Source organism: Nicotiana attenuata, unplaced genomic scaffold (assembly GCF_001879085.1).
Source record: "Nicotiana attenuata strain UT unplaced genomic scaffold, NIATTr2, whole genome shotgun sequence".
In the NCBI taxonomy this organism is placed as follows: domain Eukaryota; kingdom Viridiplantae; phylum Streptophyta; class Magnoliopsida; order Solanales; family Solanaceae; genus Nicotiana; species Nicotiana attenuata.
The window spans coordinates 309,641-323,957 of record NW_017670647.1 but is presented as its reverse complement, the minus strand read 5'-3'; the positions used below and the strand labels follow the sequence as shown (position 1 = coordinate 323,957).

The following is a 14,317-nucleotide window of genomic DNA, read 5'->3' as shown; positions in this document are numbered from 1 at the left end:
AAGTTCGATGCCATTTGGGTTATTATGGATCGGCTGACCAAGTCCGCGCATTTCATCCCCGTGTGTACTACCTATTCCTCGGAGCGGTTGGCGGAGATTTATATCCGGGAGATTGTTCATCTGCATGGTATTCCAGTTTCCATCATTTCAGACAGAGGTACTCAGTTCACATTGCGGTTCTGGAGAGCCATACAGCAGGAGTTGGGTACTCGGGAGGAGTTGAGCACAGCATTTCACCCTTAGACGGACGGGCAGTCAGAGCGCACTATTCAGATTCTTGAGGATATGCTCTGTGCGTGTGTGATTGAGTTTGGAGGTTCTTGGGATCAGTTCTTGCCATTGGCGGAGTTTGCCTACAACAACAGCTATCAGTCCAGCATTCAGAAGGCACCGTGAAGGATCTATCTTATGTTGAGGAGCCAGTGGCAATATTGGACAGGTAGGTCAGGAAGCTGAGGTCGAAGAACATTGCGTCCGTGAAGGTTCAGTGGCTGGGTCAGCCGGTCGAGGAGGCGACCTGGGAGATCGAGTAGGATATGCGCAGCCAGTACCCTCATCTTTTCACTACTTCAGATATGTCTTTGTGCTCGTTCGAGGACGAACGAATGTTTAAGTGTGGGAGGATGTAACGACCCGGCCGGTCGTTTTTGGAATTTTCGCCCTGATCCCCTATTAACTGCTTCCCCCAAGCTTATTTCTGCTATTTTGATTTGCCGGGATGTTCGGTTTTGAGTTTCAGAGAGTTTTGGGACACTTAGTCCCTAAATGAGAGCTTAAGTGCTGGAAAATTTACCGTAGTCATAACAGTGTGAAGACGGCCTCGGAATGGAAATCCGATGGTTCCGTTAGCTTCGTTAGGTGATTTCAGGGTTTAGGGGCGTGGTCGGATTGTGTTTTGGGGGCCCGTAGCTAATTTAGGCTTGAAATGCCGAAGGTTGGATTTTGGAAGTTTCCAGTTTGATGGTGAGATTTTGATCCGAGGGTCGGAATGGAATTCCGAGACTTGCAGTAGTTCCTTCATATCATTTGTGATGTGTGTGCAAAATTTCAAGTCATTCGGAGGTGGTTTGGTTAGGTTTTTGATCGAAAGCGTATTTTGAGGAAAATTTGGAGTTCTTAGGCTAAATCCTTGATTAATTCGAGTTTCCGATGTTGTTTTAGATGGTTTAAGGATTGGTACAAGTTTGAATGAGGTATTAGGTGTTATTGGTTGGGGTCCCGGGGGCCTCGGGATGATTTCGGGTGGTTGGCGGAAAGATTTTAAAGTTAAGAGATTGCAGATTTTTGCTGCTTCTGATATTTTCGCATCTGCGGTTTGGGGACCGCAGATGCGGCGCCGCAGATGCGGCAAGGCGAGCACAGATGCGGCGCCGCAGATGCGTCAAGGCAAGCGCAGATGCGGATTTTGGGTTTCCTTCAGGTTCCGCAGATGCGGAAGTTTCACCGCAGATGCGGTTTCGCATCTGCGAAAGAAGAACCACAGATGCGGCTCCTGGGCTCTTTAATGAAGGTCTCATATGCGACATATTGGTCCGCAGAAGCGGGACCGCAGATGCGGTCCCATGACCGCATATGCGGAAATAGCTGGGCAGAAATATAAAATTTCGAGGGTTTGGTTTCAAAAGTTGAAAAATCGAATAAGAGCTCGGGAGAGGGCGATTTTGAGAGGGATTTGAAGAGGAGATCTCTGGGTAACGATTCTTTAACCCTTTCTAGTCATATTCCATCAATCTTTAGTAATTTAATCATTTAATTTCGGGATTTTGGTAGAAATTGGGGGAAAAGTTCTTAGACCATTAATTTGAGGGGTGATTTGGACTCCGATTTCAGTGTTCTTATTATGAATAGACTCGTGGGAGTACGAGGTTTCTGAAAATATAAATTTCACCCGATTTCGAGATGTTGGCCTGAGGTGCATTTTGGTCATTTTACCTAATTTCGCGTTTTAGCTTAGAATTTAATTATAGAATCAGTTATTTGAAGTGTTATTTACATTATGAAACTGAATTGAATAGATTTGGGCCATTTGGAGTCGGATACTCGTGGAAAAGGTGTGGTTTCGAGTTGATTTTGAGCCGGTTCGAGGTAAGTGGCTTGTCTAACCTTGTGTGGGGGACCTTTCCCCTTAGGATTGATATTGTGGTAATTGAAATGCCTCATACGTGAGGTGACGAGCGCGTACTTGTGCTAATTGTTGGAAATCCGGTTTTTCTTTAAAAATAGCCTTGAATTGTGTTCTTTTTTTTTTTTGCTTACACTGTTTGGACATTAATCCTACTGTAGGTTAGAGAAACATGTCTACTTGACTAAATTGCTCTCTTTACCTTAACTGCCTTAATTGTATTACGTGAATCATGCTAGGTTAGGATTTCCTGCTTCACTTTGATATGAAATCGATTGGATTGAATTCTTGTTGTTGATGTGTATTTAGTTTGGAACTACGGAACGGTATTCCGGGAGATCCCCCTCCACTTTTACTCTGGGACTACAGGACGGTATCCCGGGAGCTCCCCTGTATGTTTACTTTGGGACTACAGAATTGCATTCATAGAGATCCCCCTGCATATTTATGAGTTGGACTACAGGACTGCACCCCGGAGATCCACTGGATATGACATTTATATTTGGGGACTACAGGACGGTATCCTGGGAGATCCCCGGTTGTTATTTTGGAGCTGAGTTGCGTTCTTTTACTGTATTTTACTTGCCTTGTAATAATTGTTGTTGTCCTTCATATCTTGTGTTATTTAATCACACTATCATTTCACATTGTTAAACTTTATATCATATTTAACCTCAGTAGGGCCCTGACCTTCCTCGTCACTACCCAACCGAGGTTAGGCTTGGCACTTACTGAGTACCGCTGTGGTGTACTCATGCCCTTCCTGCGCATATTTTTCATGTGCAGATCTAGGTACCACTGCACAGGCTTACCATCCTTGAGGCAGGGAGAGCTTTTGGAGACTTCGAGGTACATCTGCCGCGTCCGCAGACCGAAGAGTCTCCATCTTTATTCTATCTTGTAGTATTAGCCCTTCTATTATACTGTTGATGTAGACATTCCGGAGTTAGAGCATTTTTACTATATTTCTCTCAGCATGTGTTCTCGTGAGTTTTCGGGTTTTGGGATAGTATTGTAGAAGTTTGAGATATTGTGTTGTATGTGTCGAGTGGCATTTTACATTTCATTTCCATTTTGTTAAATCTTGGCTTTAAGTTATAATTTTCGCAAGGTTTCGATTGTTTTTCCGCACTTGTTAGGCTTACCTAGTCGTAGGGACTAGGTGCCGTCACGACAGTTCACGGAGGGCGAACTGGGGTCGTGACATTACTGCTTCGCAAAAGCGAAGCTCTCAGTTCCCATCCTCCTTCGTAAATGCGAGTCTAACTTCGCAAAGTGAAGCTCGCATTTGCGAATAGGTCTTTGCATTTGCGAGACCTGCAAACCAACTACACTATATTTTCTCAACAATTCCAAAATCATCCAAAACACATTTGAAACTCACCCGAGACCCTCAGGCTCTAATCCGAACATTCACACAAGTGTAGTAACATCATACAAACTCGCTCACTAACTCAAATCATTAAAATAACATCAAATATTAGGAATCGGTCATTAAAGCTCGAGATTTTCACCTTCAAAACTTATTTTTCCAACTTTTCACGTAATGCACCGAAACGGCTCGGGTCACCGGGGATCCCAATTAAAAATGCGTACAAATCCTAAAAAATCATAGAACCTACCAGAATCGTCAAAACACTGATCTAAGATCTTTTACCAAAAACGTTGATCGTGGTCAACTCTAGTCGTTTTTAAAGCGAATAATCACATCTTCTTTAAAATTTCACTTATAAGCTATCTGAAAATCGACACGGTCCACGCACGCAATTTATAAACCATCAAACTGAGCTATGCAAAGTCTCAAAACACAAAAAAAGGAACTAGTACTCAAAATGACTTATCGGGTCCTTACTGTCACACCCCGACCTCAGGGAGCGCGACCAGTGCTGAACCCAGATATCCCAATCAAGCAAGCCTACTTGATGCCTTCTACCCAACCTTACCCATGAATAATGTGAGGATGAATACCAAGAGTTAGACAAGCGAGAGAATAACATGTACAACACCAATTACATTACTTATAGAAACTTCACTTATGATTCCAAAATATTACATGTTCATAGTTTAAAAGTGGAAACATGTTTCATAGCTACAACATTTCTCGTTTGTTTTGCCCAAATCAAAATATAACCCATAACATTGTCTACGAAGCCTCTAAGGGAGCGTGAGTACATTATGAAGGTGCCAATGACAAGGCCCCGACGATACCTCAAAAGTAATGTACATGAAGACTATACAACCTATGGGCCCCGTATAGAATAGGGCTCACCCAGATCCGCTAAGTGGGGGGTATGCTGCTATTAAGGGTTAATGCCGCCTGTTGAGGAACCCCCTGCATCCATTAAAGATGCAGCACCCCCGACAAAAGGGACATTAGTACACATTGAATAGTACTAGTATGTAAAGCTAAATACCCTTTCATGGAATTCCAACATAAGGAGAGAAACATGGAAACAGTAAGTATACAATCATATTTAAATACCAAGTTAAAACAAAGTAGAACTTCAAGTAAAAAAATTCATTTTTGGTTGGGAGATCTTTTTTACCTACACACCACCATGCCCATGGCATGAAGTCCGATCATTACCCGATTGTCTAAGCCATCTCACCCCAAAATATGAGGATTGACATAGTAACACAACAACACCATGTCTGCAGCATGGCATATGATCTCCGGCCGATCGGCTAAGCCATATCACCACCATGTCGTGTGAATCGACATCGTCCTTAATTGCTATCAACTCATCCCAAACAAGGGGAATAATATCAATATAATATAATGGGAATTTGTCCCTCAATCAATCCCTACACCAGCACGTGTGGTTTCAGGCTTGGGCATTTATAACCCAGCCTTCCTCGGTGACCTAACGATACTCCCAATATTGTTTATCATGTAAAAGAATCATATTTGTTTCATAACCTTTCATACTTCTTTTCATTTCAGTGGCACTCTTGGCCACAAATGTAAATCATCATTCTTGGCACGAGGGATGCATTTTCATTGTTTACTTCCATTATTTCACTACCTTTCAAGGGTCATCTTAAAACATTTAAGGATATTTGAAACATTGAGAAAAATCATAACTTCAACTCATAAGCGAGTAAAAATTCAAAACACATTGGGAATAAGCACAAAAGAGGAGCATAGCATTTTGTAATTGGAACATGAACCAAATCATAAGCCTTTGGGCAAGCTAACCGTAGAAGCAGACTATAACCACAATTGAAGGTTACAAGAATTTCGACATATTTGATTCTACGGAAAGAGTTTAGCCAACATACCTTGATTGAGCTTTGCTTAGGATTACTACAACGATTCAAGACTCCTAGTGATTTCAATCTATAGAGACATAACAAAATTGAGCCATAGTTAGGAAGGTGCTCATAGGTTCAGCTCATCTAGGCATTTCATCAAACGCTAGGTGCAAATTCGAGTACAAGGTCCTACGGTGGTAATCCTTCACCCCACAACAAACTCTAACACCAATATCTCACCAATACTAGTTCCACAACCTCCCCACCACCTTCTTTGATACATGCATGCACAAATGACGAACTCTTATTCTCAAGAATCACACTTCCCACTACCTATATGCAGCCCAATTTCGAAATAGAGGGCTTAGGCTTTCGATCACCCTCCCATAAGCCTCAAAATAGGGAAATCCTACCCACAAATGCATGATAGGACATTGCATGAAAGCTTGGAACAAAGGCTTACCTTTTTAGCAGATGATTCGTGAGTTCTCCCCTTGAATTTCCAAAGCTAGATCAAAGAGTTAAAGTGTAGGAGTGTAAGCTTCACCTTCTCTCTCTAGCTAGCTCTCCCTTCTCTCTAAAATGCCATCAGATGCCTTCCAAAATGACCCCCAATGGCTTTTAATTAACATAGGGTCAGGTTAGAAAAATACACAAAATGGACCCTCCGAACCCAACCTGCAATTGTAGAATGCACCATAGAATAGGTCTCGCAGTTCGCTAAAGGGACAGCAAAATTATCCTCGAAAACTAGGCTGACCTAGCCAAGTCTGAGGCAGATCTACAGTTCGCAAATCACTTTTTCGACTGCAAAATGGACCACGAAACCTCCCTCAAGAAAATCCTCATGATGGTTCTGCGACGGAAGTGCGGCCTGCGAAACAATATATGTGGCTGCATAATTAAACGTGGAATAACCCTCAAAATTAAGCTTCACCCGGTTCACTCCGCGACGGTTCTGCGGTCCGCAAAACCAATCTATGTTCGCAAAATTGACCGCAGAAATGCACTTCTCAACAAATTTTTACTCCACCAACTCCTCGATGCATAGCTAGTCCAAAAAATCCATACCACGACAAGCTTTATCTACAACCCTCCAACCTCACAGGCATATTTTTACGGGGACTTACATCCTTCCCCGCTTAGGATTATTCATGCTCGAATGAGAAATTGAGTCCGTCCGAACACCCAACATGACTTAACTCTTCCCTCACACCTCAAGAGTTCCAAATTTGGCTAACTCCTAAATTTGCAAAAATTTCGGCACAGTTTCCCCTGTAATTGGGCGTATCCACCTGTCATAGAGCCCCAGAAACAAATCCTAACAACATATTCATAATCCAATGACATAACATTGCATGAAAACATAACCTCATAAGCATTATATTACCAAAAAGGAGCATCTTGACATAAATTATACAAGTTGAACAAAATTCATATAAAGTAAACTCCTAACAATATGGTTACATGAACAAGTGAGGGTATTTCTCCTTCATTTCTTCCTCAGCCTCCCATGTGGCCTCTTCAAATTGTTTGTTTCGTCATAGCCCTTTCACAGAGGCAATCTCTTTATTCCACAACTTCCAAACTTTTCTATCAAGAATGGCAACCGGAATCTCTTCGTAGGTCAACTCCTCATTAACCTCAAAAGCATCCACCTGAACAATGAGAGATGGATCTCCAACTACCTTCTTTAACATGGAAACATGAAACACTGGGTGTACTAAGGACATATCTTGAGGTATCTCGAGCTTATAGGCCACTTGACTAACTCTCTGCAAGATTCTTTACGGTCTGATATACTAAGGACATATCTTGAGGTAGCTCGAGCTTATAGGCCACTTGACCAACTCTCTACAAGATTCTTTACGATCTGATATACCTTAGATTCAATTGTCCCTTCTTCCCAAATCGCATTATTCCCTTCATGGGAGAAACTTTCAAGAATACCCAATCATCCTCTTTGAACTCCAAATCTCTGCGATTAACATCCGAATAGGAATTCTGGCGACTCTAAGCAGTTTTCAACCGTTCCTTAATGGTCTTGACCTTCTCCATAGCTTGATGCACAAGGTCTGGCCCTATCAATTCTACTTCCCCAACTTCAAACTACCCAATGGGATATCTACATCTCCTACTATATAGAGCCTCGAATGGTGTCATCCAAATGTTATCATGATAACTGTTGTAGGTAAATTTATGAGTGGCAAATGATTATCCCAACTACCCTTGAAGTCAAGAATACAAGCATGCTACATATCCTCAAGTGTCTGAATAGTCCGCTCTGCTGGCCCGTTTGTTTGTGGATGGAAAGCTATGCTAAGATTAACCTGAGTTCCCAAACCTTGCTTAAACTTCTACCAAAAGTTAGCGGTGAACTATGCCCCTCGATCTGCGATGATAGAAATTGGAGTGCCATGCAACCTGACTATTTCCTTGATATACAACTGAGCATAATATTCTGCTATGTCTGTAGCCTTGACAATCAAGAAGTGTGGTGATTTTGTAAGTTAATCCACAATCACCCAAATCGAATCAAACTTACAAGGCATACGCGGTAAACCTACTACAAAGACCATATTGATCATCTCCCACTTACACATTGGAATTTCCATATTCTGAACCAGGCCACCGGGTTTCTACTGCTCGGCCTTCACTTATTGACAGCTTGGGCATCTTGCCACATAGTTTGCCACATCCTTATTCATGTCATTCCACCAGTAGACTTCCTTGAGATCATGGTACATCTTGGTAGAGCGTAGGTGCATGGAATACTTGGAGCTGTGAGCCTCTGTCATGATTCTTTCCCGGAGACCATCCACATTCACAACACACAATCGTCCTTGGTACCTTAGGATACCATCATTCATGCCAAGAGAAAAAGTCGTGGTCTTAGGTTTATGAATCCCATCCTTCAACTACACCAATAACGAGCATCGTACTATTTCTCCTTGACTTCCACTACTAATAATAATTCAGCCCTATTCTGCATAATCACCCTACCTTCGCTAGAGTCCGCAAGCCGAACTCCCAAACTAGCCAACCGATGAATTTCCTTGGCTAACAACCTTTGATATGCCTCCAAGTGAGCCAAACTACCCATGGATTTTCAGCTAGAATAGCTACCGGCTCTTCTTCATAGGTCAAATTCTCATCAAGCTGCAAAGTGTTAAAGTCCAAAACATGCAACCTATCCTCATAGTACTTCCGAAGCATAGAAATGCGAAATACTGAATGTACCTCTGCTAGGATAGAAGGCAATGCAAGCCTATAAGCAACCTCCCCAACTCTTGCCAAGATCTCAAATGGGCCAATAAACCTCGGGCTCAACTTGCCCTCTTCCCAAATCTCATCACGCCCTTCATAGGTGTCACTCGGAGAAGAACCTTCTCACCTTCCATGTAAGCCACATCTCGAACCTTCCGGTCCGCATAACTCTTTTGTCTGGCCTGAGCTGTACAAAGCCACTCCCGAATCACTTTTACCTTTTCCAAGGCATCACGAACCAAATCTGTGCCGAACAATCTTGCCTCACCGGGCTCAAATCATCCTACCTGAGAACGACATCGCCTCCCATATCAGGTCTCGTAAGGAGCCATTCTAGACTGATAGTTGTTATTGTAGGCGAACTCCACTAGAGGTAGAAACTGGTCCCACCAACCCTCAAAATTCGTAGAGCATGCCTGCAACATGTCCTCCAAAACCTATATAATACGCTCAGACTGTCCATTTGTCTGAGGATGAAATACGGTACTCAACTCGACCCGTGTGCCCAATCCAGGTTGCACGGCTCTCCAAAAGTGTGATGTGAACTACCTGCCCTAGTCTAAAATGATAGAAATGGGCACACTGTGCAGGTGGATAATCTCCCGGATGTAATCTGAGGCAATCGCTCTGAAGAATATGATGCCATCACCAAAATGAAGTCTGCGGACTTTGTCAACTGGTCCACAATGACCAAACAGAATCATATTTCCTCAAGGTCCGTGGTAGGCCTACCACAAAGTCCATAGTGATGTGCTCCGACTTCCACTCTGGTATCACCAATCTCTGAGTTAACCCACCCGATTTCTGATGTTCATACTTCACTTATTGACAATTCAAAAACCGAGAGACATGTCAAACAAAGTCTTTCTTCATCTTCCGCAACCAATAGTGCTATTTCAAGTCACAATACATCTTCGTGACACCTAGATGAATGGAATACCATAAACTATGAGCCACCTCGAGGATCAACTCTCTCAACCCATCAACATTAGGAACACAAATTTGGCCCTGAAGCCGCATAACACCATCATCTCTAATCAAAACCTCCTTGACACCACCCCGCTGCATTGTGTCTTTCAACACCAACAAGTAAGGATCATCAAATTGGCGAGCCTTGATGCGCTCCAAAAATGAGGACTATGCCACAACACAAGCAAAAACCCGGCTAGGCTCTGAAACTTCCAACCTCACGAACCGGTTGGCCAAAGCCTTAACATCCATGGCTAATGGCCTCTCCGTTGTCGGTTAAAATGCCAAACTACCAATGCTCTTCGCCTTCCTAATCAAGGCAGTGGCCACTATATTGGCCTTCCTTGGATAATATAATATGGTGATATCATAGTATTTTAGTAACTTTAACCATCTCTGATTCCACAAATTAAGATCCTTCTTCTTGAATAGATGCTGGAGACTCTGATGGTTGGTATAGACCCTTGCATAGAACGTCGTATGGATAGTGCCTCCAAATCTTGAGCGCGTGAATAATGGCTGCTAACTCCAAATCATGCACAGGTTAATTCTTCTCATGAAACTTCAACTGACGAGACTCGTAGGCAATCACCCTACAATCTTGCATCAACAGCGCGCCAAGTCCAATACGTGATGCCTCACAATACACAACATAAGATCCTGAACCTAAGGGCAATACCATACTCAGGTTGTAGTCAAGGATGTATTGAGCTTCAGAAAGCTCGCCTCAAACTCATTGGACCATCTGGAAAGAGCACCTTTCTAGGTCAACTTGGTCAACAGGGTTGAGATTGAGGAAAACCCCTCCATGAACCAGCGATAGTAACCAGCCAAACCCAAGAAGCTTTGAATCTCTATGACTGAAATAAGTATAGGCCAGTTCTGAATTACCTCAATCTTCTTAGGATCTACCTTGATACCCTCGGATGACACCACATGCCCTTAAAAGGAAACTAAGTCTAACCAGAACTCACACTTTGAAAACTTGGCATATAGTTGATGATCCTTCAATGTTTGAAGTATAATTCGGAGGTGCTGCTCATGCTCCTCTCTACAGCGGGAGTAAACCAGAATATCATCAATGAAGACAATCACAAAGGAATCCAAATAAGGCTTGAACAATCGATTCATAAAATCCATGAAGGCTACTTGAGCATTAGTCAAGCCAAATGAAATCACCAAGAACTCGTAGTGACCATATCGAGTCCTAAAAGTTGTCTTAGGAACATCTGATGCCTTAATCTTCACCTGATGGTATCCAGATCTCAAATCAATCTTGGAAAACACCTTAGCACCCTGAAGTTGCTCAAATAAGTCATCAATCCTCAATAAAGGATACTAGTTCTTGATAGTGACCTTCTTTAGCTGTCGATAATCTATGCACATCCTCATCGATCCATCTTTTTTCTTAACAAACAACACCATCATGCTCCAAGGTGAGACAATCGGTCTAATGAATCCATTGTCAAGCAAATCTTGCAACTGATCCTTCAATTCTTTCAACTCAGTTGGAGCCATGCAGTACAATGGAATAGAAATAGGCTGAGTCCCCAAAACCGAATCAATGCAAAAGTCAATATCCAGTTAGGTGGCATACCCAGCAAGTTTGTAAGAAACACCTTAGGAAACTGAGCCACAACGGTGCCGAATCCATAGAAGGAACCTCCGCTCTAGAACCATGGGTATAAGCCAAATATGCCAGACACCCCTTCTCAACCATACGTTGAGCCTTATAATATGAAACCATCGTGATAGTGGAGTGACCATGGGTCCTTCTCCACTCTAATCTAGGTAACCCCGACATAGCCAAAGTCACAATCTGCATGACAATCCAAGATAGCGTTTTATAGGGACAACCAATCCATACCAAGAATGAACTCAAAATCTACCATATTCAACAACAAAAGATCAACTACAGCATCAAAACTATTAATAGTAACAACACAAGACCTGTACACATGATAAACTACTATAGAGTATCTAACCGAAATAGGAACATCAAGAGAATCATGAGGCATACTCAAATGCGAAGCAAAATATGAAGGCACATCACAATATGTAGAGCCCGGATCAAACAACACGGAAGCATCTCTACGACAGACTAATATAATACCTGTAATTGCATCGAATGACTCCGCCTCAGGTCTAGCTAGAGATGCATAACAATGGGGCTGAGCCCCACAAACATGTCCTCCACCTTTGGGATGACCTCTCACTGATTGGCCTCCACCTCTGACTGACTAGCTTCCAACTCGGGCTACTTGACCCCCGCCTCTTATTGGCTGTGCGAATGGTGGAGCCATCGGTGCAAGAACTATGGCACGAGTACCTTGTTGTGGCATACTGCACTGTGACCTGGGGAAAGGTTTCTCGGCGTGACTTAGATCCCATGTATATAACAATCCCTCGGCTGACATGACTTTTGACCCTAGAACTGACATTGCTGACCTAAATAACCACCCTAATAACTTTGTATCAGAGGTGCACTGACTGGCGCTAGAGGTGCGCCGTAAGCTAGTTGCTCGTCACAAGGACCATAAGTATTGTGGCTGCCTGAAGTACCATGGGTAACATGTATAGCTGACTGAAATGGCTTGATAGGATGGCCTATACCAAAAGAACTCCTGCCTCCACACGAGGCACCACTAAATCCTCAAAAATGACGGGGCCTCTTGTTAGAGGTCATCTCCCTAGCCCGGTCTCTAATCTGATCGATCCTCCTGGCGATCTTCACTACCCGATTAAAGAAATCTCATACTCAGTCACTCTGGCCATCTGAAGTCTGATTCAATATTTAAGGCCATCTATGAACCTCCGCACCTTCTCCATATGAGTAGGGGTCAAGATAGTTGCATGGCGAGACAAATCCACAAATCTAGTCTTATACTGAGTAATTATCATGCTACCCTACTGAAGGCGCTTGAACTGACTGCAGATTTTCTCTCTCTGATAGAAGTGAATAAGCATTTGCAAGAACAACACTAAGAAACTAAGCTCATGTGAGAGGAGGTGAACTTTCTAGCTTGCCCTATACATACACCTGCCACCACCTCTTGGCAAAACCATGTATCTGAAATACCGTGAAATCAACTTTGTTGGACTCCACTATACCCATGTTGTGCAAAATATCATGAAACAGTCTAGAAAGTCCTGTAGGTCCTCAGAAGGTGTACCACTAAAGTGAGTGGGAAACAACTTGGTGAACCTCTCAACCTCTTCAACTCATCATCTAACATAGCGGGTCTCTCCCCAGGCTTTGTAGCAACAACAGGCTGAACCACCCTAAATAGTAGGACTGCTTGGGTATGATAACCATTATCCATCTGCTCTGGAGTATGAGTAGTGGGAGTCTGGGCTCTTCCCCCAGAGAAATGGTTGGTGCCACAGGAAATGCGCCGGCCTAGCCATACTCTCCATCAAGCCAACCATGCGAGCTAAGGCATACTGAAGCACTGGGTAGCAATGAACCCCTATGGGACCTGAGCTAGTCCTACTGGCTCGGTTTGAATAGGGATCGTATCATCCTGCTCTATCTGAGGCTCGACAATGGGTGTATCTGAGCGTCCTCTAGGATGAGCTCTCCCTCTACCTCTGGATCTGGTTCTACCTCGACCTCGGTCCCTACCCCTTGTATTGGCTGCAATCTTGGATACGACTGCTGATCCATTGTGGATAACATAGGCGTCCTCACCATCTGTGAGAGAAGAAGAGAAGAAAGATTCAAACTTAATGATTGAACAAAGTCGCACAATAGAGAAAGAAAGTAAGTAAAGTTTCCTAAAGCCTTATAGCCTCGAGAAGATGAGTACAGACGTCTCCGTACAGATCCTCAAGACTCTAATAAGCTTGCTCATGACTCATGGGACCTATGCAACCTAGTGCTTTGATACCAACTTGTCACGAACTAAGATCCCAACCAATTGTGGACGCGATGGCGCCTATCACCTCTTGATAGGAAAGACAACACACAACAAATAAATATGAGGAACTGCGATAAATGACAGACAATAGAATAATAACATAGCATAAAAGCAACTTTGAGATAAACATAATAAGTTCTAAAACCAATATCTAACGCAGACCATCCCAAGATGTGGAGTCACAAGTACATGAGCCTCTAGAGTTTGCTACATACACTACTTTGAAAGAAAATATAACACTTTTCGAAGAATGGAAATAAGAAGACGAATCAGGGCATGCAGATGGAATACAGCTCTACCTTCAATCACCTATTTGGTATCCACTAAGCACCTCTCGAGACTACACTGGTACTAATATCCGGATATGCACAAGAAGCGCAGAAGGGTAGTATGAGTAGAACCGACCTAATGTACTCAGTATGTGTCGAGACTAAACTCGACGAGGTAGTAATGAGGCTAAGACAAGACACCTACAATAAACATGTGCATTTATATATCAAGAAGTAATGAAATAACATGTAAAGTGTCGAGTATAAAGATGGGATAACCAACAAGTATTGGGATAACAAGTACATAATTAAAGGGGCTTAAAGTGGAAACATAAACTAAAGAGACAACAACTCCATGTCAATTTGATGGGAATTGGACGCTTGGTTGAGCTTCTGGAAATTCTTGAGTTCATTGTGATTTTGATGCATTTTAGTGATCGATTCATGGTTTAGGACGTTATATTATTGTTTTGAGCTCGCGAGCGTGTTTGTATGTGTGTTCTAGACTTATGTGG

At 42.9% G+C, this 14,317-nt stretch overlaps 1 protein-coding gene across 1 annotated transcript; it reads right to left on the bottom strand.

Annotated features, from left to right (window-relative positions):
- Positions 1–6,918: 6,918 nt before the first annotated feature.
- On the bottom strand, positions 6,919–12,936 carry LOC109241873. The gene is made up of 10 exons (XM_019408697.1): positions 12,787–12,936; positions 12,654–12,718; positions 11,503–11,563; positions 11,211–11,432; positions 11,036–11,155; positions 10,763–10,909; positions 9,602–9,781; positions 8,772–8,862; positions 8,504–8,619; positions 6,919–7,152 (listed from the first exon to the last, which is right to left on the bottom strand). Exons 1-10 carry the CDS (start codon positions 12,934–12,936, stop codon positions 6,919–6,921), a joined length of 1,386 nt encoding a protein of 461 aa, XP_019264242.1.
- Positions 12,937–14,317: the final 1,381 nt, after the last annotated feature.

Excerpts from the sequence above, each read along its gene's own strand:
- LOC109241873 (XM_019408697.1), bottom strand. The coding sequence starts at position 12,936 with ATGGATAATGGTTATCATACCCAAGCAGTCCTACTATTTAGGGTGGTT. Across the intron at positions 11,433-11,502 it reads ATCTTTTGTTGTTGAATATG|ATTGTGACTTTGGCTATGTC; the intron begins GTAGATTTTGAG and ends ATTGTCATGCAG. Across the intron at positions 7,153-8,503 it reads TGACCTATGAAGAAGAGCCG|AGAGTTAGTCAAGTGGCCTA; the intron begins GTAGCTATTCTA and ends AGAATCTTGCAG.